We start from the raw sequence: 25,660 nt of genomic DNA on the forward strand, positions 1-25,660 counted from the left end.
CCCATGATATTCTTATAGATAAACTAGGAAAGTACAATTTAGATGGGGCTACTATAAGGTGGGTGCATAATTGGCTGGATAACCGTACTCAGAGAGTAGTTGTTAATGGCTCCCAATCCTGCTGGAAAGGTATAACAAGTGGGTTTCCGCAGGGGTCTGTTTTGGGACCGGTTCTGTTCAATATCTTCATCAACGATTTAGATGTTGGCATAGAAAGTACGCTTATTAAGTTTGCGGACGATACCAAACTGGGAGGGATTGCAACTGCTTTGGAGGACAGGGTCAAAATTCAAAATGATCTGGACAAATTGGAGAAACGGTCTGAGGTAAACAGGATGAAGTTCAATAAAGATAAATGCAAAGTGCTCCACTTAGGAAGGAACAATCAGTTTCACACATACAGAATGGGAAGAGACTGTCTAGGAAGGAGTATGGCAGAAAGAGATCTAGGGGTCATAGTAGACCACAAGCTTAATATGAGTCAACAGTGTGATACTGTTGCAAAAAAAGCAAACGTGATTCTGGGATGCATTAACAGGTGTGTTGTAAACAAGACACGAGAAGTCATTCTTCCGCTTTACTCTGCGCTGGTCAGACCTCAACTGGAGTATTGTGTCCAGTTCTGGGCTTGAGAACATGACGTATGAATGAAGGCTGAAGGAATTGGGTTTGTTTAGTTTGGAAAAGAGAAGACTGAGAGGGGACATGATAGCAGTTTTCAGGTATCTAAAAGGGTGTCATCAGGAGGAGGGAGAAAACTTGTTCACCTTAGCCTCTAATGATAGAACAAGAAGCAATGGGCTTAAACTGCAGCAAGGGAGATTTAGTTTGGACATTAGGAAAAAGTTCCTAACTGTCAGGGTAGTTGAACAGTGGAATAGATTGCCTAGGGAAGTTGTGGAATCTCCATCTCTGGAGATATTTAAGAGTAGGTTAGATAAATGCCTATTAGGGATAGTCTAGACAATATTTGGTCCAGCCATGAGGGCAGGGGACTGGACTCGATGACCTCTCGAGGTCCCTTCCAGTCCTGGAGTCTATGAGTCTATAAGATTCCCCCCTCACCCAGATCCCCCACTGAGCCGCCCACACCCAGATTGCCCCACACAGACCCCTCTCAACCCACCCCTGGACCCCCCACACTTGGATCCTGCCTTGCTGAGCCTGCCAGCCCACACCTGGTACAGAGGGGCAGGGCACTGGGGTGTTTCTGGGACAGGCCCAGTTCTTGTGCTGTGTCAGGGTTGGGTGCAGCCTCATCACTGAGTCCATGTCCTGGGGGAAACAGCACAGTGATTTCTCACTTCTGTGCAGACAGTGGCCTGTGCTTCCCAACGCCATGCTGGAGCTTCCACGTTAATTTGACAAATAAAATTTACAGAATTGTGCAGAATTTTAAAATATTGTGTGAAGAATTTTTAATTTTTTGACACAGAATTTTTAGGTGCAGAATGCTCTTGGGAATAATTTTGGCAACTCATGTGGGTGGAAATTGGAACAGTATCCCCTCCCCTTTTCTTTTTTTGACTAATCATAACACAACTACAATACTGTCATCTCTTGAGTACAGAGCAGTACTCACGTTGTCCTATACAAATTAAATATAAAAATACTTTCAGGTAATATTAGGGACATTGTTACAAATCTACAGGCAGGCTCCCTTCTCTGCCCCTCAGCTGACTAAAAACAGTCTCCTCTACAGGCTGGCAAAGGATTCTGGAGTATGCTTATAGTGAGCAGTTGGTCTCTGCTCATCTACAGGGCAGAAGCTGTCTAAAGTTTCCAGGATGCAGTGAACTGAACCAAGACAGATGCATTACTTGCAAATTTCTGCATCAGTTTTCCAAACAGCACCAACAACTTAAATGATGAGTTAGCAAGTCCTGGTCTATTTCACAACACAGAAGTTAGATAATGGAAGTTTTGTATAAAATAAGTAGAGTATAAATACTGAAACAATTACACTGTATTTGAATTTAACTGCACATCGCTTACCTAGCTTTGGAAATACTATTAAGTATTCTGCATTGCACTGAGGACATGCAACTCGAGCTGTACTGTTTCCTCTTTGTTTTTCATCCACCCAACGCTGTAGACAAGTCTGGTGAACCCATTTTGTAGAGCCTCTACATCGGCAAGGTCTCACCCACTCCGCTGTTCGATCATCTTCATCTGTGGCAAAACACACCCAGCAACTTCTGTAATTAAAACAAATAAATATCAGGCAAAAGTACCAATGTATATAAACACTTATAGATAATATTTTTACATGTAAAGCAGTTTAAAAACAAACAAAAAAAACCCTTGAACCTGGAGAGGGCAATTACATTTGTCATTCCTTGTATCACCAAGATCATCACTACTCCCTTTGCAGAGCAAACTTTTCCTATTAATAATGCAATAGTGTTTCTGTCAGCAAAATATTAGTTTTAAAATATTTTGGAATAATTAAGCACTATTAATTCAGTTTGATAATTGAGCAATTAGTCAATGTCAAAGTTGTAGATTCAAAATCTGAATCACTTGATAGATATTTCCAAAGTACACGTTCTTAATGTATTATCCATGCCTCTACCCACCTCAGAACCACTGCAAAACACATGCTTTGCTGTCTGCTTTAATCAAAAACAGACAGCTATGCCAAAAGTACAGTCCTTGCAAAACAAACGCAAAACCACTGTGTGTTTGTGATGAAGACTAACACAAAGTGTAATGCATCGCATTGGTATTAAACATCCAACAAGGAGAAGGGTTGAGGCATTTTAGTATGACAGCATCCCACTTATCTATCACCAAAATGTTACAAAAGCACCAAAAACACTTTAGTTACAAAAATAACCACAATGCTGTAAGTGTTACCTGGATATAGTATCAATACTTGGAACTTATAGAGCACTTCTCATCAAATTATCTCAAATTATTTTACAAAGGGTGAGTTATTTACAGTTAGGCAAAATTAAGGAATGGAGAGGTTATGAGATCTGTATAGGAAGGAAGAGAACAAGTTCCAGCCCCAGTTCTAACCACTAATGCACTTTGTCTCTAGGCATCTGGGATATAGTTTTCAAAATAATATGAAACATGGTTCTGGCTTAAAGTGTTTCTAAAACTTCAAAATTAACAAGAACTCCATGATTTGTTTCACACTGAACCAACTTTTGCTGCCTCATTTCATATATTAATTAATTTTAAAGATAGAATCTGCAAATATTTCAGATTTCATGAGTAATTACCTGCTTGTTCTCTATCTAGAAGTCTACTATTAAGAAATAATTGCAATAAAAGTCTCAAATCTTTCACTGGCCTCATTAAAATTATGCCCCCATCATCTTGATTTTAAGAAGCACTATCATTGTCTAATTTGAGATATCCATGGTGTTTTCAAAACTTAAGCTCCAAAATTAGATTTTGAAAAAGAAATTTTGTTAAATACTTACTGTTGAACTTAAGTATTTTCAGGAAATGCTTTACTGCATATTGTTTAACTGAAACATCCTTCTGCTATGTTTAGCACTCAAATATTGAGTGCCCAAGAACCAGAAAGGAAAAAACTAATTAGTTTACATTGTCTAAGCAGCTGAATGGCATACCAAAGGTAAACACTAGTTAATGAGCAATGAAATACAAGTTAATTTTAACAAGTTAGGATTTTAACATCTTAAGTTATTAAAACGGTTCTAATAAAGTATAATTAACTAGTGTCCCTTTAAACTGCTTAAAACACATTAATTTTATTCAGCTGTTTACTCACTTTTAATGTAACTACATTTTTATTGATATAATTACTTGCTCTGTGCGCTGAATGAGGCTGGGATTTTGTAGGAAAAAACCCAATCTTGATTACATAATTAAAGATTAATACATATGCACAAGGAGTCTGAATTAAGGTTGCATAAGCAACCTTATTTCTGGTATTTCCTAGCTTGAGTGCTTGCCTTTGCAACCTTAATGTTATTAACTAAGTTTTCAGTGTTTAAGCTAAATAAATAAATAAAATCATCGTATGGTACCATACTAACCCCTAATATGGGTCCTGGGCAAGGCTGAGATCTTTATCCTCTACTATTTGAATAAACAGCTGCAGTAAAAGTTTTCTTATGTGTACAACTGCCACTAGAGGGGAATGGAGACACTCTGCCCATGAGATGCACAGCTATTTGCTAGATAGCAAAGGAACATTGACTCATGACTAATAGGTTCAATTCTAGGTTATTATGGACTCTGTTCCTGTACAACCCTCCCCTTCCAGCTCCTGCGTCTTTTTCCTATCTCCCTATTGTGCCATATTTATAAAGCTTGACCTTAAATATTGGATTTTTCCTCCCTGATTATTTCTTTATACAGAAAAACAGCCTATATCACAAAGTTTTTGATAGAGACTTATGGATTCCACATTAATTTTTTTATTTAAAATGTTTTAAGAAATTATGTGTTTAGGCCTTAACATTTTATATTAAACTCTGATTTCATTTTAAACAGATTTAAAACAGAAAAGCATATAATTTAAACAAAATAAAAATCCAATTTCTCTTATTTTTTCAAAAAAATCATTGCTTTTTAGATGCCCTGCTGTGCTGCCTGGGGAAGAGCCAGGGAAAGCATTGAGAGCAAAGGAGAAAGTCTCCCTGAGCTCAGTTTTGGTACCACAGCTGCCCTGGTTAGCTGGGAGGAGCAATTGCAGGGAAACTCCTACTCAGACCCCGAGGCCTGTGAGGTAGGTGCACATGTCATTTTTATGGATTGTAGGAGCTGTGTGGTATTGAAGTATGCTCAGTAAAGATGGAATCATAAAAAAATTTAGCTACCAAACTAACAAGTCTCCACACTGCTCGTATGAATTGAGATTTTGAGGTTTTTTTCTCCACTGAGATAGCAAAAAGTATGTCCCTGACAAAGGCAATCCTATGCTCCAAAGCACTTAGATGGATATAAGGCTTTTGGTTTTTAAATAAGCAAATATATTATTTTTCCTTAATCTTATTCTCAAATGGCTGAACCATTTTAGATTAAAAACTAGTCTGAGGCAGATATGCATAATAGGAAATTTCAGCTCAAACTGTTTAACTTTGGCAAAATTATAATTAACAAAAACCAGCATCTTTTAAGGGAAAATGTTGGGCTACCTTAACCACAGGTGTTGCTACCTATGCCACCTATAATAAATTTCCTTCCACATTATTTTAGACATTTAGATTGTACTATTTGTATTTGCCAACTAAAACTTAACTTAAAAAGAACCATTCTCTACTAAATGAATGAATTACAATTAACAATGTTTTATTGGTGTGAGGAAAGAACTTGAGGTATTACACTTTTGCCTCCAAAATACCAAAATACTGAAAATGTATAGTGCAAAAAAGAGATACTTTCAGTTCAATAAGAAAAACTATCATGTACATAAAGTAGTATTTTAAAACAGTGAATAAATGCAACTTCTATATTCCAAACTAGAATTAAACCACTAGCGCACCTTAGCTACATCAGTCACTGCTGTCAGTTCTGCAGCTGAACAGAATTCATTTATCAAATGTTCCACACAGCAATTACCCCAAGATCATATGAGTATCATTGCTTAAAACAGAAAAGAACAGATTTAGAATAGTTAGCAGTTCCTAAATGTGCAGCTATTTGTACTCTGAAGGGCCACAGATTATTTCTCAATGTAGGAAATCAAAAATCAATGTACCAATGCAAGATAATTATAAGCAGATGCCAGCTTCCCGAAGTTTGGTCTCAAAACAATTAAATAGGCAGATACTAAGTCACTTCTGCAGGTGAAATAACTTTAAAATATGTAAGTCTCTACTCTTCATTTCTTAATACTGCATTTACTTGGATCATGCATTCAATATTTATTATAGATAGCATGCACGATACACCTTAACATAGTTTAATGCCACACTCAATTTGTCTGCTCTTTGTATGTGATCCTGAACTGCTGGTTGAGCACCCAAGTAATAATGCCTGGTAAAGCCTTTAAAATGATAATTAACATCTGTGGCTTAGATCCAGATGTTTGCATAGATGGAGTTCATGTCACTGTCCATATTAACCAATCCAACTTCTGAAAATTTTGCTCCGTTCATTCAGTTTTCAAAAGAGAAAATTACAACCTTCCATAGTCTGCGACTTCCAACTTAGCGTACTAGGTCATATTGCTTTTTGGGTAGAATCAGAATTAGGAAGTCAGACTCCTGCAAGTAAATCAGAAAAACCTTTTTTGCATTTATTTAGAAATAAAAAATGGGTAAAATGATGACCCAATCAAACTTTAGGACAGGGTAATATTTTTTAAAAGATTCCCTTCTTCTCAGTTGTTTTCAGTTTATGCACATACTTGTACATGCAAATTAGGTATCTGCACACAAACATGGCTGGATGCATCTGCATGCACTTATTTGCCACACAACTGTATGCTCACATTAAATTACAGTAATCAGGGCCTGATAAATGCCTCAAGAGGTGGTACCTGTAACTGCGGGCTAGAAGGCTTCAAGTTCAAATTTGACATACGGACTTGACTCGCACCCAATGCTGATTCTTTTTTTGCTGCAATAAGGTACATTGCTTTCAAAAGGTTATACCCAGCTCCCTTTGCTCATCCTTAAATTAAAGGTTCTATAGGATTTTTCAAAAAGCATACAAAATATGAAGGCTCTCCAGCTTAAGAATTTACCAGACCAAAAATGTAGTTAAGCTGGAGTTAAGGCTAACAACATGTCAGTGATTTAAGGATTAAGTACTGTTAAAACACTGTGGTTAAAAGCCAGTCATTAAAATCAAGGACAGTCAGACTAATCTTAACTTTAAAAGAAACCAAAGCATTTGAAGCTATGGAAATGTAGTTAAGTCACTCAAATCTTACTTCTGCCCCATACCTAATTAACACCCCCCAATTTTCTCCTCTTTATTCATATCTACTTTGTAAGATGTTTTTGGATCCAGAACTGTAAGGGCTTTCAGGTGTCTTCCACATGCCAACTTCTGCCCCTAAGTTACACCCATGGAAGTGTACCAAAGACAGGTTGCACAGAATAGACAAGATGCAGAATTTGGTCTGCAGAATCTATATTACTGATGTAATATCTGCAAAGCAAAGGACCCAGCTTGACATTCAGATTCTAGAAAAGTGTGCAGGGCAGGCAGTTATTTAAAAAAATCTATTTTTTTCCTTTTCAAACTAAGCAAATATGGGCTGGAGTAGATAGAGACCACAAAGAGCTCACAATGCTATTTTGTGACAAGGGCTGCTGTGTCACCCTTTTTTAGGTCTTTGGCCTTCTGTACACTTGCAAATTTCACAGCTATAATAAATCACTAGTGCAATTCCAGTAACAGCAATGGTGGAAGCTGTAAATAGAGGCAGGACACAGATATTTTGTTCACCATGTTATATAACCATATTAAGTCTGAGCACTAACTCCACTTCAGCTTCCAGTATGGTTAAAACTGGTGGAGCTACACAGGTAGTGAATTATGGCTATGAAGCTTGCTCCTGTACATGCACTCTTGCAGGTTTTAGCCCTTATGCTTGTGAAGATAAGCACTGCATAGGTACACCCTGAAAAGGCTGTGTGTGGTCCTCAGTCTAAAGAAAGATATCTTGATATAGACAAGCTAATTGTTTCTGTTCAACTCAATGGGGAATTAACTCTGAAGTATGACTTTAGCTGCTTCTGCACTTTTAAGGAAGTGTCCCACTGTTGCAGGCTCCATCAGCAGTAATGCCACATGCATTTTTAAAGCCTTGTTGCCTTTATGTGCCCAGAGCAGGTCCAATTGACAGGGTGATAAAAATGCCCCAAGTAAAAGGAACTACAATAGTCAAGCCACAAGATGACAAGAGACTGGGGGGGAAGTGGTGAGACCACTATTAACAAGTAAAATCAGTGTGATTAAAATCTGTTAGAGACATCTTAACCACTGACTGATGCATGGTGGCTGGTAAACAGGGAGTTATCAGCTCTGGCTGATAACTCCATTCACACAATGAGACAAACTAAACACTTATCTATTCGTAAAAATATTCTCTGACACTGCACTCCTCATAATATTTCTCTCTGACCACCTGAAAGTAGAGTCAGAAATTCTATGAAGTAACCACCATTTATTGTAGATAACACACTTCTGCTATCATAGACCACTGTTAGGAAAGTGGCATCTCCCTCCTATTAAATGCTGGATGAAGGAAAAGTCAAAATAACCATTTTATTCCTGCTTCTGCTTTTAAACAAAATCTGGATTTTATTCACAACAGGGAGAGAGCTGGCTGTAGGGATCAGATTGAATAATTGCTATAAAAGAGTATTAAAATGAAAAGTTAAGATTCCTACAGAACTGTTTTGCTTTCTTACAGTGATAAAATTTAACCCTGACACCAAGGAGTTGATTATATGTGTGACTAATACAACAGAAACATAGGCAATTTCAATAAGGACTGTAACAGCAATACAAGAGTTGAACCATTCCTTAGTTATCTGTGACTGTTCTGCAAAATTTATATGGAACTGGGCAAGCTATTCCATGGTTTCCTTGAAGAACAATGCAGCATTAATAGCCGCTTCTGGCTGAGAGTCTACACATCCGAAAATCCCTAAGGCCGTTTGCATCATCTGGTCCAGAACATCCCCTGAAGTATCTGCATCTAAGAAAATTACAACTAAGGATTTAGTACAACTAACTAGAGAGGGATTTATATAAACAGTTGCTAGGTAGGATTCCCAAATTTCCTCATTCAATATTAGATTTTTGTCAGGCGCTATTTCAGCAATGCACAGTGCTTGATTGTTACCCCAACATCTTTTTAAAAACAAATATTTTCTACTCTTGTTTTTCAGATACATAGGGAGAGCACTCTTTTCTGCCCAATGGTTCTTTCAGTCCTGGAAACCTATTTCGCCAGTACCAGTTCGCCAGAGACCAAAAATTCAGGGATTTCTGCCTCAGAAGCTAAAAAGTTTATTTGCCCTTTTTATGAGTCAGAGGAGGGAAAAATGGAGACTGGAATTTCTAGCAGTCCTGCTGGTAAAACGATCCTCTAACAGAGACCGGCAAGCAACAGCAATCAGTGGAGCACCCAAGCCATGACAGAAACCACACATGGTCTTCTGAAGATAAAAGGGCCAGAGAATCTTATTCCTGTATTTGCTACTTCCTAGCAAGACAAAAGCCCGAGACCCACCACCCCTATCCCCAAAAGATGTTGCTGCAGTCATGTAGCTCCTTCACCACCGGGATCTGCAAGTCATCCTTAGAAATCCAGTTTGGACCTTTTATTCTTGATGAATGAAGTTCCACAGCAGAGCTGGTTAGTTCAGCTAAAGCTGTGGACTGCACTACTGCAAGATACCATCTAACCAAAGTAGTTTAAGGTCTATTCAAATACTGACAAAACAAAATGTCAGTGCAGTCTTGCAAAGTACCACTGCAACACCTATTGCATTAGTCCTTAAATGAGTACTCTTTGGACGAAGCTCCATAGAGGTTTTACACTCAAAATATAATGGACTTTTTTTTTTCCAATTAAAGAAGTTTTTTGTTTTTTCATATGGTAATAGAGCAACAATATATGCATCTTTTAAAAATGATTTTCTAGTTACTCCATCCAGTTTGCGAGGCAACTATTTAAACCATAAAAGACCTATGAAAAGAATCACGTAATACCCTTTAACCTTTAGCCAGTTATGAATAATGAAAAACAATCCTTTGTATTCTGTCATCAGCTTTATCTCTCTATTGACAGTGGCTACAGCAGAAAGGGCTAAATAAAACCACTTGGTTCTTGCCAGATTTTCCATTTTCTTGTATTGAATAAAACATGACCTTGATCTTACTACTGAATCAGGTCACTACTCAGATAACAACATGAAATAAAAAAGGCTGGCTAAGTGGAACAAGCCATCATTTTTGACAAACTCAAACCTCTTTTCCTGATGCGCTCTACAAAATCAAAACCAAAACACTAATGTATTTTTCAACACTGTTTTGACTTTAAAAAAAAAATCAAGCCACATAATTATTTCAACCTTGGAGTTATGGTTAGAGCTACCTTCTGATTCTCTCCTATGCTTGTAAAAATCTCCAGTCTCAAAATCTCTTTCTATTTTGACCGGTAAGAATTAAAAAAGACCAATTCAGTTCTCTGCAAAACAAACCTAAAACAAGTTGTTTTTAGGAAGAAAGTCTGTATGCAATAAAAAAAACCTGGAGGGAGGGAAGAGCCCTTCAAACTCAAAGCTCCTATACCCCAAGCATCAAATAAACAATCTTCAAAGCCTGTTCCAATGTCACAAGCTAATTCTTGCTTAAGAGCAGTTTTCTTTAGAGCCAAGCAGTTCTTTAACACTAAGAAGGCCCCACATCCACCTGTAGCTGCTTGACAGCATATCTCCATTGCCAAGGGGGCTCCTCCAACATTAAGATCATCCCCTCACGAACCATACTGCTCTCTGCAGGCAAGATGCTTTGACACAGTAGGTTACCACACCAACAGGTTCAATAATTGACAATTATTTCTAAGAATGGATCTCTCTACCAAGTCTGGTATACGTCTCTGGACCATCAGGTGGTCCAGAGATATATACACGGAGCACATCGTGGGACACTGTCATTACCAGGCCGAGTAATCGAGAACGCCAGTCAGGGAAATAACCCAATTCCTTCCTTCCTTGATGAAGCAAGGGATGCACCCCACCCATCCACTTATTCACTACACCAATACTGACTTGGACTCTAAATACATTCTATGAGTGGCATACCCTAGATAACTTATCCACTGATGCTTTAAAAACGCCTACACACCCATCTGGGTCTATGCTGGTTATGTACTATGTATATATCTCATGAACCTTGTAACCGACATTTTTAATCCCTCATAACCCAAGCCTGACCTCGGATGTACAATACCTTCCTCTTTAACTTGTGTAAATTTGATTTTAAACATTAACTTTAATAAAAATTTTAAATCTGTTATATTTAAATTTAACCTCCGGTGTAGACAACACTGTCAATGTGAGAGCTTCTCCTGTCAACATAGCTACTGCCTCTCACATAGGTGGATTAAGTACACCAACAGCAGAAGCTCTCCTGTTGGTACAGTAGCATCTTCACTGAAGTGCTACAGTGGCAAGTTGCACTGGTGCAGCTGCGCCGCTTCAGCGCTGCATGTGAAGACAAGACCACAGGATTAGAGGCTTCCCAAACATTAAGTTACAGACCTCTCTTGTTGGCATGAAAATATTTCTCTCTCTAAAAAGAAAATATTTAGCTGTTGTGGACGTTTTTAAAAGGTTAACTCTAAGTAAAATTAATGTTTAAATAATTATTATTGTTGCTTTAACTAAATATAATACATTACATACTAAATAAATAATTACATTATTTGTATTATATTATGCAATCAACATAATTAAATTCAACACTTCTAAAACTGAAACATAAAATGTGGGGGATATTATTTGAAAAAAGTGTGTCTTATCAAGTAGTCAAATATGTAGATTTAGTGGAGTTTCCATGATTTGCATAGCATTAAGTTTTTGCTTTAAATGTACAATGTTTTTAAAAACAATGTGCTATATAAATACCGTTAAGAAAAAAAGGAAGAACATTTTTCCTTTCTGGCAGCCCATGCTACTAGAATGTAACTTTAATGGAGGTCCTGAAACAAATCCAGGAAAGTACACCTGAGGGACTTCTTACAAAAAAAAAATTTCTTGGATGTCAAAACATAATTTAAGACAAACATTTAGAGGTTATTTACAACTAAGTTATTTTGTTAATTCTAAATTGCCTGTAATGATTAGGGTCCATCTACAAACTATAAAACAAAATACACATTGTGGTTTAGAAGCTCGACTACAATGAATAAAATTAAGAGAAGAAAGATTCACATCTGCTGCCATTTCTTTCAAAGTAAACTTTCAGCTGCATAGTTATTCAGGTCTGACTGAGAAGGTGATGGAGTCTCTAGTTGGCATTCAGCAACAGCTCCTGTGACAGGAGCCCTCTTAACATCTACCCTGGTTAGGGGAAGGAAAGTAACCATGGCATACATTTCTGTTCCTGAGAGAGAAGATTCTAGATGGTAAGAAGGGCAAAGTAGCCCATTATAATCGATAATATGACTGTTTCATATAAGTACCGCCTACTGGTTTTCTTCTGAGGAGCTAACCAGAGGCATCTAACCCATGGAAAATTACAGACAGGACACTTCTTAGCAAGGGTGGGGTTACTAGCTGAGATTAAAAAATCTTCCATCAGGCCCAGTGAAGCACACAGATTAAGTAGAGGAGCATTATTGGAGACCTTCAAGTAGAAACTATTTATTTTTCAGATTACAGGCAATTTTTGTCATGATTAATCTATTATATGTATTATTCACTAATTCTTAAACATCTTTAACTTTCTGTCCATACCAGATTGATACTATATATATTTTCCCCCTTGAACTAACCTTGACTTCTCATGCTGCTACGGTTCTCCATTACATTCAATTTATTTGCCAGATGTTCATCATTAATTGTAACAGATTATAATGCATAAAAAAAAGTCACTTAAACTGCAATTATTTGGAGCTTCTAGAAAAAAAATATTCTTCATCATGCACTGTCACCATGACCTAAATTATACCTAATCTGGAAAGAAAATCAAAAGCCACTGAAACACTGATCAGTGGGTCAATAGATTCAGTACCCTGTCATGGTGGACCTGACATAGGAACACTAAAGTTAGAGCTTCTTCCATGTCTTGATCTGTGAGCTTGATCCAAGTGGCATTTTCAATCCACAAAAACCGTCCCCTCAGCTCTACATCAAATGGCTCAAACTCAAAGAAAACAGAATAGGAAACAGGAGACCATCAAAGATATATGCAAGAGATCAGAACTCAAGCCCTCAAGTACTTGGAGTAATCACAGCTGTGATTTAATGATGAAATACCACTACAGTTTGAACAAACATTAGACAACAGCTTCTTCGGAATATCAGAGTATTACTCTTAAACCAGGTCTACACTACAAACTTACATCAACTCAAGGTACATCAGTATAGCGCTTCTGCAGTTAGCATATTGCTTGCATGCGTGCATACCTGGCTTCTTGTGTCGGCACTGTGCATACTCACTAGGAATGCTTGTGCAGATGCAGAGTGTGGTGTGCCATAGGTAGGTATCCCACTGTGCAACTTGCTATGGTCTAGCGCACTGACTTGCAGGAAGTTTGACTATACATGATGAGGCTGAAACAAGTCACACGGGGTGATTAAGAGCATGAGGCCAACTTCCCATAATTATATCTGTATGCCATTATTTTTGTGCCTGTTTTCAAAAATCCCACAAACTTGCACAGCCCTCTTCGCTGTCTACCATCTCTGACTGAAGTATGGAGCCTGCATAGCTCTGCACTATTGTCATGAGAATTGCAAGCACAGGATGCATGATCCTTCAGTATTTGCTGAGCCACAAGAACCACTGAATGAATGGGGAATATGATAATTCCTTGGAGGACAGATTACTATGGGAGAACCAATTCAGCTGCAGATGGCGGAGCAATTCTTCTGTGCCAAAGCAACAAGCACTGACTAGTGGGATCACATCATAATGCAGGTTTGGGATGACAAGCAGTGGCTGCAGAACTTTTCTATGTGCAAGGCCATATTCTTAGATCTGTGCTCTGAGCTTGCCCCAGCCTTCCAGCACACAGACACCAAAATGAGAGCTGCACTGACAATGGAAAAGTGACTGGTGATTGCACTATGGAAACTTGCAACACCAGATAGTTACCTGTCAGTCCAGAATCAGTTTGGAGCCGGGAAATCCACTGCAGGAGCCACTGCGATGCAAGTGTGCAGGGCCATTAATCACCTCCCGCTACACAGGACTGACTCTCAGCAACATGCAGAATATAGTGGATGGCTTTTCAGCTATAGGGTTCCCAAACTGTGGTGGAGTGATAGACAGCACGCATATCGCTGTTTTGGCACCAGACCACCTTGCCACTGAGTACATCAGCAGAAAGAGCTACTTTTCTCTGGTTATGCAAGCGTTGGTGGATCACCAGGAGCACTTCCCAGACTTGCCCATATTGATTTCAGTGAAGGCTCACAGGACTGTTCAGAAAGCTACAAACAGGGACTATGTTTCCTGACCAGCAGATTACCACTGGCAATGTTGAAATGCCAATAGTGATCCTGGGGTACCCAGCCTACCTCTTGCTCCCCTGGCTCACAAAGCCATACACCGACCACCTCAAGAGCATCAAGGAAAGGTTCAACTACCAGCTCAGTAGGTACAGAATGACAGTTGAATGTGCTTTTGGTCATCTGAAGGGTAGATGGCATTGTCTACTCACAAGATTGGACCTCAGCAAGAAAGATATCCCAATGGTAATGGCTGCCTGCTATGTCCTGTAGAGTACCTGTGTGGCAAACGGTACATCCAGACTACGCACCATATCGGCGGGTAGCGACCAATTTATCAGGGAATCGATATATCGCGTCTCGTCTAGGTACGATATATCGATCCCCAAAAGCACTCCCCGTCGACTCCAGACTCCACCAGAGCGAGCGGCGGTAGCGGAGTCGACGAGGGAGCCGCGGCCATCGATCCCATGCCATGAGGACGGGAGGTAAGTTGGAATAAGATACGTCGACTTCTGCTATGGCAGTGGTCCCCAACTTTTTTGTGACCAGTAGCACATTCATGTTTTCAGAAGAGAGTGGCGGGCGCCAACAATTTTACAAGGCTTATTTTGTATTTTTACATTGAATAATACAAAAAAAAATATTTAATATTACATAATATATAAATCCAGAGCGAACAGAAAAGCCGGAGAAAAGCCGCGAGGACATAGAACACTGGTGCCCGCAGCCCTGGAGTACTCTGTCCCCAGCAGGAGCAGGGCCCCAGATTCTCTTCTCTACTGGGCACTAGGTGGGCCCCGCCCCTGACAGGGACCAGGAACACCAGTGCCTGCAGCCCCAGAGTTCTCTGTCCCCAGCTTCTCTCTGGCTTAAGCCACGGCCCTGCACCTGCCAGGGACCGAGAACATTGGTGCCCACAGCCTGCAGCCCCCGAGTTCTCTGTCCCTGGCAGACGTGGGGCCGCAGCTTCTCTCCCCTGCTGGGAACTAGGTAGGCCCCGCACTTGCCAGGAACAGAGAACACCGGGCCCGTGGCCTGAGTTCTCTGTCCCTGGCAGGTCCCCTGCTGGGCACTAGGGGGGGCACACATAAATGCCCCAGCGGGCATCATGGTGCCCACGGGCACCACGTTGGGGACCACTGAGCTATGGTATTCCCGTAGCTGAAGTTGTGTATCTTACATCGACACCCCTCCCTAGTGTAAACCAGGCCAAAGGGGGGAAAGGTTTCTGGGGTGGTGAGCAGAAATTGAGTGGCTGTCTGTTGAATTTGAACAGCCAGACACAGGGGCTATTAGAAGAGCTCAACATGGAGGTATACAGCTCAGGGAGGCTTTGAAAGACCATTTTAAAAGTTAGTGTAGAATATAACATTGTCAATGCACCTATTAATTGTTTTTGTTACTGATCCTATGAGTTGTGTGATACTGTGCATTTACAGGTAACTGGTTCCTTTCAGAACTGCTGAGCACTCAGCAGCATATGTTGTGAACTGATAAAGATGAATTATGTTCCAAATAATAGATTATCATTCTCTAACAAAATCAGTGCAAAAAATGTGCCATTTTAAAACAATTACATTAAGAACTTAATAAAACTTAAATTAACAGAACAGAACATATGAAGGGGAAAGAACATTCGTGTTCATTTCAATTGTACATACACCAACTGTGGCTTTCACAGATCAGTGTATGTGAAGCTGTGATTGTTTTTAACATGATCCAGGGTGGAGTGGGTAGGGGTAGTACAGCAACACCTGAGGCCATGTGTGATGTTGAGGGAGGGTATAGAGAGATCCCGATATTGAGCTCTCCCATGGTCCGCAGAGGGAGGTGAGCCCGGGATTGCTGAACCTGCACGTCCACTGGAATCCGCAGTATATGTGTTTGCTGCCTGAGAGGCCACATTATGTCCTGGTGCACCTCCCTCCTTTTCCTATTGGGACTCCTGGGCCTCTCTGTTCTCCCCTCTTTCCTTCTCCAGGCTGTCTGCAATGTTTATCCTCCAGACTAGGCCCTGTGCTAATGGTCTGATGCATAGTGGCTTGCAGGACCTTACTTAACAGGTCATTCCAAGTCCTCTTCTTTCTCCTCCTCATCTGGTTCAGGCATTCCATGAGCATGGGATGGGGTGGGGGGAAGAGACCATGAAATCTGCAGTAGCAGCAACTGCAGATAAAACACACAGAGGTACTGTTGTCAGCGTATTCACCAAGAAAGCAAAACTTGCGATGCCAAACTAATTCTCCTTGGGATTGCTTGTGCACCACACTTGTCACAGCACCAGTCATGGTGAGTATGAGACTCCGGGTGTTGGGGAAATGAGGAGGGAATTGCTCAATTGCATGAATCCAGACGTACAGGGCAATTACATTGAATACTGGCACTATTTTCCACAGGCAGTGGTGATTTTAGCTCATCTCTCACTCCTGAGGGTAACAAAGGCAGAGAGAATATAGCTGCTGCTGGCATCCCAAAGCTGCCAAGGGCCATATGCTGCAGCCTGCATACTATAATGGTGCCTGCTGAAGTCATCGCTGAGCGGTATGAGCCAGGGCCCTACCACAGAGAAAGAAATAAGGTAGCCCTCCACAGAAACCTTTGGGAGAGGACTGCAGAGTACCTCCATTAAAGTTTCATCGAGATCTCTCAAGAGGATTCAAGGGACATCCCGGTGTACATAAACAAATTTCTCTGTATGACCCCCTCCCAACACCTGCATAAATGAAAAGCTGACAACACCTTAATCTCTCTTGGTTGTACCAATTACTTCTTCTAGAACAAGTAAAGTAATTAAAAGTCAAAAGATGTGTCCTACTTACTTTGGGGGTACCATCCCTGTAACTATTTATTCCTTCCTCACCACCAAGCTCGCCTGTACTTGACTGACTGGACTGTGGTGGAGTCAAAAACAGGTCCTGGCTCCCAGCGCAGATGGATTCCCCCCTGCCCCAGTCATCTGATCCCCATATTTCTCTTCCTCATCTACCACCTCCTCATCCTTGCCATTCACGGCAGGGGTCTGAGATTTGGGCTACTCAGAAGTATCCATGATGCCGTGGGGAGGTGTTTCCCCATTGAATAGGGCACACAGTTCTTCATAAAAGCAAGTGTGTGGCTTGGCACTGGATAGATTGTTGGTCTCCCTGGCCTTCTGATATGCTTGCCACAGCTCCCTGGCTTTCACACAGCACTGCTGCTGGTCCCGTCATAGCTTTTATTCTGCATCCCCTGAGCAATCTGCTCACAGATGTTGAGGTTTCTATGACTGATTCAGAGCTGTGCCTGCATAGCCTCTTCTTCCCACAGGCTCAGGTGATCCAATATCTCCAGTCTACTCCAAGCTGGAGTGTAGCCAACATGGTCAGCTGGGCAGTTGCACTCAACAATGGAGAGCTGCTAGATATGCTCGCCAAGCCAGGCAACCAGAAAAAGGATTTTCAAAAATTCATGGAGCTTTAAGGGGATGAGGGGCTCTGGGTCCATGTGACCTCCTGGGCAGTGGAATTCACAATGGTAACCACAACAGTCAGTGTGGGGCATTATGGAACAGCTGCTGGAGGAAAGTTAGGGTTGACATAAGTAATGAAATGTCTACATACACATGCACCGCTTGGGGAGGTGTTGTTACTATGTCTGGATAATGGGGTGCTTACAGCAGGTGATCAGTTTTAATGCAGATGTGTGTACAACTAGGTTGTCATAAGCTGCCTTGTGTTGACATAACTTTGTAGTGTAGACTAGGCCTTAGTCTGCAATCTGACTAGGAATGACTATCTTGGTTTATAGCCATTATTCTGTTAGCAAGGAGCTAACATAAGATATCAGATCCATTGAGAACAGCTTTGTTATAGTCCCAGTTCTTCCAAACTTCCAGTCAAAAGGGCGACAAGCGAAAATTATATCTGCTATGAAAGATTTAATTTTCCATAGGAATAAAAGGTTGACTTTAATATTTTATCTATTAACTTCCGTTACCATTCATTAACTAAACTTACCCTTAGATATCTGGAGCTTAAAGAGATCACTGTCAAGATAGTATTGATTTTAAAAAATCTTTTTGAAGATCTCTCTATACCCCCCTCAACATCACACATGGCATCAGGTGTTGCTGCACTACCCCTACCCACTCCACCCTGGGTCATGTTAAAAACTACACTTTCAATATTATTAGATATGGAAGCATTTACCCTCCATTACATGTGTGTGATGGGGTGGATTAGGCCCAGAGGCCCCCTCCTGGAAGTCTCTTGGTCTTGCCATACTTGTCCCAGAAAACTGCAGGAAGACCAGGAGGACCCTATAAAAAGCAGTGAAAGAGATAAATGGTTCCTTGCTGGAGCTAAAGAAGTACAAGTGGTGCTCCCGGCTAGCCAAAGAGAACTCCAGTACAATGGACAGCTCAGTGCTAGTAGGGACTAGGGGAGTGAGGAAGAAGGGCCCTGAGCTAAAGGTAAGGTGTCAATCAAGTTTGGGGCCAAGGGGAAGTGGCCCAGGGAACCGAAAGCAGTTTTGCTAAAGGAACACAGCAGAGCATGGCTGCTATTCTTACGGTCTCTGGGTTGGGACCCAGAATAGTGGGTGAGCCCGGGTCCCCCCGCCACAAGCCAGTGGGGAAGGTTAACCCCCAGAAGTGGACTGAACTGTCAAGAGGCCTAGCTGGAGCCAGAACAAACCAAGAGGGTGAAACCAATTGCCTCCAGGGAGGAAGCCCTGGGGGTATGGCCCAATACCAGGGCTGGGATTGGTTTAAAAACTGCAGACACACTCGACCAGAAAGGGGCACTCATGAGAGGTGGGTGCATGCTGTTACAACATGTATTGTGCTATTGCAAGATATCAAATATTGAATTTTAGCTTAAATGGCACTGAATTATGTTTTGGGAAAATGCCCCAGCATATAATAAATAGTAGATGGACATTACAAATGTAAGAAATAAAGGACAGGGCAACTGCTGGGTATGCTAACTTTGACTTTTAAAATCTTTTCAGAAATATAGCCGCAATAGAACTTAAACAACTGTTCTGACAAAAAACAAACAATAAAAGCCAGGAAATGCAAAGATAGATTCCATTAAATAATTCTGTATTACATTAGCTCAGACGACCCCAAGCTCTTTCAATAAAGTTTCCAATTTCATTTAGGTAGTGCAAGGATATATTCTCTGGACACAAAAAATATTTAACACAAATGCATTAAAAACGGACATCAACTTACATGCCAGACTTCTGATATGTTCTTTTTACCGGCTGTTACCGAGGGCAACTGGAGATTATAATTGAAAGATAAATTTAAAAAAAAAAGTTTGTTTACTTTTTCCATTTGACAATGCTTTGCATATATAGTCTATTTCACTAGCCTGACTATACAGGGGAATCCACTCAGCATAAACTTTGTGTATTTTTAAAAAAGCCTTTGACAGTTCATTCTGGAATGTCTTGAAGAGTTCTAGTATGCCAATAAAAAGTTAGCATCAAGACTTGATATCAAGGTGCAGCATGTACAGTTTCAAGTAAACGTGGACTTGGCTGAATGATTTAACAGACACTGGTGCCTCACAAGGATGCATTCTCTCACCTCTGTTTGGCATTGCCTTTGACTTAGTTATGAGGAAAAGTTGTAACACATATCACAAAGCTAACAGTACACTATAACACTTAGAAGAACTACATCAGCAGCAAAACCTAAGTGACAGCTCAACCAACATGGAGGCAAAGACCAAAAGACTGTACAGCATGCAAAAGAGTCTAGGTCAATCAGTTATGAAAATCAAATACAAGTAGTACCCTAGAAACTCTCAGCTCTAGCATTTTGCTAGATGGCAAAGGAATACAAGGGGTGGGTCAATTCACATATCTTGGCAGTAACATGCAAGCCAACAGAGATATCCAGAAGGAAATCATGTCACAAACAAAGTGGCATTCACCAGCTTAAACAAGATTTGGTCATAGCAATTCTACAACTTAAAGACCAACTACAAATCTTCATCTTATATATTATTTCCAGTTCAAGGTACAGATGTGAAAGCTGGATCCAAATGCCTCAGAAACATACTCGGTGTTAAATAGAAATGAATGTATAACACGCACTGAGATTTGTTACAGTTCAACAACGTTATCTCCAAAATTATCCAGAAAATGAGGTAAATATCTGTGTTAAGAATGAAGCAGGATCATCTGCCATCGCAGGCATGCCACTGGGCAGCTGGAGCAACATTAAGGGGTCAATCTAGTGAATGCCTCTATCAAACAGTACAAAGGGAAAATGTATTTGACTTAACAGAGGACTTGCAAAGAGTGGCCCAGGATGGACAAGAATGGCGGAATCTTGTTTGTATCCTAAGCCACGATTGACAGTACAGGAAGGATTCAGACTGTCACATTTATGTTCTGAACGTAGGTTACCATGTTAGAGACTCAATAATGTAATGCAACAGTGCAATTTGTTTTTAATTAAGAAAATTTTTCTTCGTTTAAAAAAATCTCACACTAAATGCATTTTATTTATTAATCTCTCTTTAATTTACAAAATGCAATGGTTTGGTGTTATTAGGGCAAGTGCACTCTGAATATTGAATAAATGGTAACAGTATGTCTGCTTCAGCCATGTGTGTCAGATTTAAATAAACATTGAAATAAAATATGAAAAATAGAGAATTGTCACTCTAGAGGGATACCAGAAATTCCTACCAGCCCCTAACTATAAACACTAACATCTCATTTGTAAAGAGATTAAAAAACAAAAAAACAGAGTTCTTAATTATCTACAGCTTACTATGTAGTGATCGAATACTTCAACACCAGAAATTCTGTACACAGAATATCTTATATTTATATATTCCTGCAACAGTGTACTTATTCAAAATTCATGTGTTGATATCAATGAGAAAAAGAAACAAATTGAAACCAGAAGTGATACTCGTACTCAAAGTGGACAAAAATTTAATTTAAATCAAGTTTTTAAAATACAGTAATTTTCTTTTTAAAAATAAGAATATTTAAAATTAAATTTGAAATGACAAACTATATTAAGGCTTAAAGTTACTAAAATCTATCATTTAAATTAAATAAAAAATAAGCAGTACAAGTTTGCTGCTAAAGCCAAACCACAGTGAAAATCACTGGCTAAACACCTGGAACCAGAGTCTGTTAAAGTGCTAAACCAGCTTTTGACAGAAGTAGCCTCTTCTCAGGTACAGAGAGAATATTTTCTTCATTTCAGTTTATTCAGCCGGCTAGTGCGATGTAATGACTAGTTCATCCAAAGCTGAAAAACTGACTGGGAACTGAAAAAGTAGAACAGCTTGTTTTCCTCTACCAATATATGAATAAAAATGAGGTGTGACAGGATGAGATCTATTATTCTAAAATTGTGAAGGAGATGGAGATCAGAAATAATCAGCTGAATTCATTAACCACAGATACTATTTTGTCTAAATCAGTTTTAGATGTAAAACATGTTTCCATAACTTATTTAAATACTTAAAAAAAATAAAATAAAATGCTATTTTTGTGCATTTAACGGAATTCCAATTTCCACTCCCAAAGCAACTTAACATAAATGTCAAACAAACAAAAAAATCTAGTAAATAAGAAAAGCATCATTAACAATTTTCTATCATAATAATCCAAATAAATGTATGTTGAGCTATATAATTGCTTAAATAAATGTGGATTGGTATAGTATCTCCTCCTGATCAGCAAAAAGTAAGGTCTATATTTAGCTATAAATCAACGAGAATCAACCTCTCTTTAGGAAAATAACGAAGAAGTACAAAGGCAAAACAAGATTAAAATAATTTCTTTATATCAAGATTTCCTACTTGCTAATTTAAATCATGATTAAAAACTGATTAAATCCAGCCACCCTGATATGGTGTTAATTATAACAGTATTCATTCAGGTGATGTTATCATACACTAACACAGTGATTCTCAACTTTTTCCATACCAGCACACCCTTTTCCAACTACAGTACAACCTCACAGTTACTAACGGACCAGTCAACATACACCTCATTTGGAACCATAAGTATGCAATCAGGCAGCAGCAGCAGAGAGGAGAAAGAGAAGGGAAAAATCAAAACAAAACACAAATACAGTACAATACGGTATTAAATGTAAACTGTTAAAGAAATAAAGGGACAATTTAAAAAAAGATCTGAAAGGTAAGGAAACTATTTCTGTGATGGGTTTCAGAGTAGTAGCCATGTTAGTTTGTATCAACAAAAACAATTAGGAGTACTTGTGGCACCTTACAGACTAACAAATTTATTTGAGAATAAGCTTTCGTGGGCTAAAATTCACTTCATCAGATGCATGCAGTGGAAAATACAGCAGGAAGAGATTTATTTATATATATATTATAATTAATATATATTAATTAAACACACACAGAGAACATGAAAAATGCATGTTGCCATACCAACTCTAACAAGACTAATCAATTAAGGTAGGCTCTTATCAGCAGGAGAAAAAAAACTTAAAGTGATAATCAGAATGGCCCATTTCAAACAGTTGACAAGAAGGTGTGAGTAACAGTAGGGGAAAAATTAGAATGGAAAATAGTTTTTAGTTTGTGTACGACCCATCCACTCCCAGTCTTTATTCAAGCCAAATTTAACGGTGTCCAGTTTGCAAATTAATTCCAATTCTGCAGTTTCTCATTGGAATCTGTTTGTGAAGTTTTTTTGTTGAAGAATTACGACTTTTAGGTCTGTAATTGAGTGTCCAGAGAGGTTGAAGTGTTCTCCGACTGTTTTTTGAATATTATAATTCTTGACGTCTGATTCGTGTCCATTTATTCTTTTGCACAGAGACTGTCCGGGTTAGCCAATGTACATGGCAGAGGGGCTTTGCTGGCACATGATGGAATATATCACACTGGTAGCTGTGCAGGTGAACGAGCCCCTGATGGTGTGGCTGATGTGATTAGGTCCTATGATGGTGTCCCTTGAATAGGGTTTCATTTACATTCAAAGGGTTAAAAGCAGCATTTAGCTGTATTAAGTCAATGTTCAGCTATAAATCTTTGAAAGAATAATCATAATGTTTTGTTCAGAAGTTACGAACATTTCAGAACTACTAACAATCTCCATTCTCAAGGTATTCGTAACTCTGAGATTCTACTGTAGCTGGGTATCTACCCAAGAACCCCCTCCCATTTAATAACAAGACAAAGTAGAAGGAAAGGCTGGCTGTTAACTCCCTTGACATTTGTTCATAATCCAATGCTGAAAACCCATGCACTCGTATTTTTTGGTGCCAAATATTAAGGTTTCTCTTCTTGCTGACCACCATATAAAACATAATGAAAGCGATGACACGTATCTATATGACCTTGGCAAGTTCAAAGTGTAGGAATGCTACCCTTCTCTGTGGCTTTTGTAACCTTTCTTCAATCAGAAAGAAATACCATTGATGTTATATACATGTCAGTCCCTCTAAATTCCCTTTTCGGGTACCCTGCTGCATTCTCAATTAAATTCAAACTCTTCGAGGCTTACTGGTCTTACCACTCTGTCATTTTCTCATACTTTCCTCTGTACCATCTTTCATGCTGCTGTGTACTTGGAGCCCCTTCTCCCATCCTGGTTGCAAAAAAGGTGAGTTTCTGCTTGCTTTTTACCTTAGAAATATCTGAAGCATCAAGTCTAGTATTCCCTAGTTTTGCTGGAGGACTTCTTTGGGAAAGATATTGTCAGTGATCTAGAGTCAACAGGTTACATGTAAAATCTTTAACAAAGACATCCTCTTTCACCGAAGTGTTCATAAGGCATAGGAACTAACCAATATCATGGTCAGATTAAAACTCTCTTCCCTTTCAACTGTTCATCTTTAAGTCTATTGTGATCTTTAACTTTAATTAGTTTTACATCTGCCACAAGCCTAGTCTTCTCTAGGAAAATTACCTATTGCTGACAATGGATGCAACTGAACTGGTGCTGAACACGGTTTAACTGCAAATGCAGACCTGGGTTCTGAAACATTGCTGAACATGTTTGTTATTGACACTTGCCAATGGGTAATTTTTTCTAGTGTACGCAAAGCCCTAAAGAGTTTTCCATGATACACAAAACCTGAAAAAAACAAGCCAAAAATAGTTTTTACTTAGAAAAAACATTTGTGTCTTCCAAATTCATAAAGCAGCAGCAAAATAAACCAAAACCCATGTTTGTTTGGTTTCCTCCCCATTTAAAGGTCACTATACCCATTTACCAGTCTAAGACCTCAGCTGTACCAGCTACCACCCATTACCTCCCATTAACAAACTAGCCCACAACGGAGACCATGAGGTTGAGTGTAAAGCAATTCAGGTTGTTATCACCGTAAAAGAGGTGTTCACTGGAACAAGCTACACAGTTGTGATGTGATATTACATCTGTAAGTGGGGCTGCAATGAGCCTCCAAAATGTGTTTTAGATCTCCTGTACAACACTAAAGCACCAATCTTATTAGAAGCAAGATAAAAAAACAGTAGTGTTACAAAGAGGGAAATCTAGAATAGAATTTAGAAGATACTGAGGTACAGATGGACACATTCCATTGTTGATAACCTGTCCTGTTTTGGATTTGCAATGTTCTCCGAGATCTTTTTTTTTTTTTAGAATGTTCTTCTTAGTCATTCTACCATCCTCTCCACACCTTTATTTTCTTCTTTGTCTCTCCTCTCCTTTACTTCTCCTATCCATGTTGTTGCTCACCTTGACACTGCTCCCTCTCAGTAGCTCCAAAATCCAACTTCTTTCCATTCCTGCTTCCAAAATCATTGGTAATCTCTTGCCTACATTACTGCAACCTCCTTGACAATCCCCTGCCTAGATTATAACCTTTTTCTCTCTGGTTGGCCTGACTTTAACTTTGCACTCTTCCATGCTACCCAAAATGCAGACACCAAATTTATCTGCTTTTCTCTTTCCCACTACACCACCCTCCTCCTCCTCCAAACTCCTCATTCTCACCTTAAACGCTGCACACAGCTCTCCCCTTTCCTCACATAATTTAATGTCCATCACTCTTCTGATGGCAGCCTATATTTCACTAATTCCACTTTTCTTAAAGGTGACCTGTAAAGGAGAAACACGTTGGGTTTGGGCCCTATTTGCTTCCTTCTGATGAAGGCTTGACAGGTTCTCCACACCATAAATGGCATGGAGAAAATAATTAAGGAAGTATTATTTATCCTTTCACATAGAACTAGGGTCACCAATTAAATTAATAGGCAGTAGGTTGAAAACAAACATAAGGAAATACTTCCTCACACAACTTATAGTAAACCTGTGGAACTTATTGCCAGGGGATGTTGTGAAAGCCAAAAGTACAACTGGGTTCAAAAAAGAATTAGATATTGATGGACTTATCCTCCATGAACTTAGCTATTAGCCAGAACAGTTAGAGACACAGCACCATGCTCTCAGTGTCCCTAAACCTCTGCCTGCTAGGATTGGATAACAGGGTGTGGATCACTCAAAAAAGTGCCCTGTTCTGTTACCGTCATCTGAAGCATCTGGCACCACCACTGTTAGAAGAT

General features: G+C 39.5%; 1 protein-coding gene across 1 annotated transcript in view; it reads right to left on the bottom strand.

The window, feature by feature from the left end:
* MARCHF5 (membrane associated ring-CH-type finger 5) overlaps positions 1 to 25,660 on the bottom strand; it is a 61,007-nt gene that overhangs the window by 33,879 nt on the left and 1,468 nt on the right. Inside the window, exon 2 of the mRNA XM_050959695.1 lies at positions 1,996 to 2,198. Within this exon, the coding sequence (XP_050815652.1) occupies positions 1,996 to 2,198 (203 nt within the window). The remainder of the gene's footprint in view (positions 1 to 1,995; positions 2,199 to 25,660) is intronic.

The sequence above is a fragment of the Gopherus flavomarginatus genome, chromosome 6, assembly GCF_025201925.1.
Source record: "Gopherus flavomarginatus isolate rGopFla2 chromosome 6, rGopFla2.mat.asm, whole genome shotgun sequence".
Lineage (NCBI taxonomy): Eukaryota > Metazoa > Chordata > Testudines > Testudinidae > Gopherus > Gopherus flavomarginatus.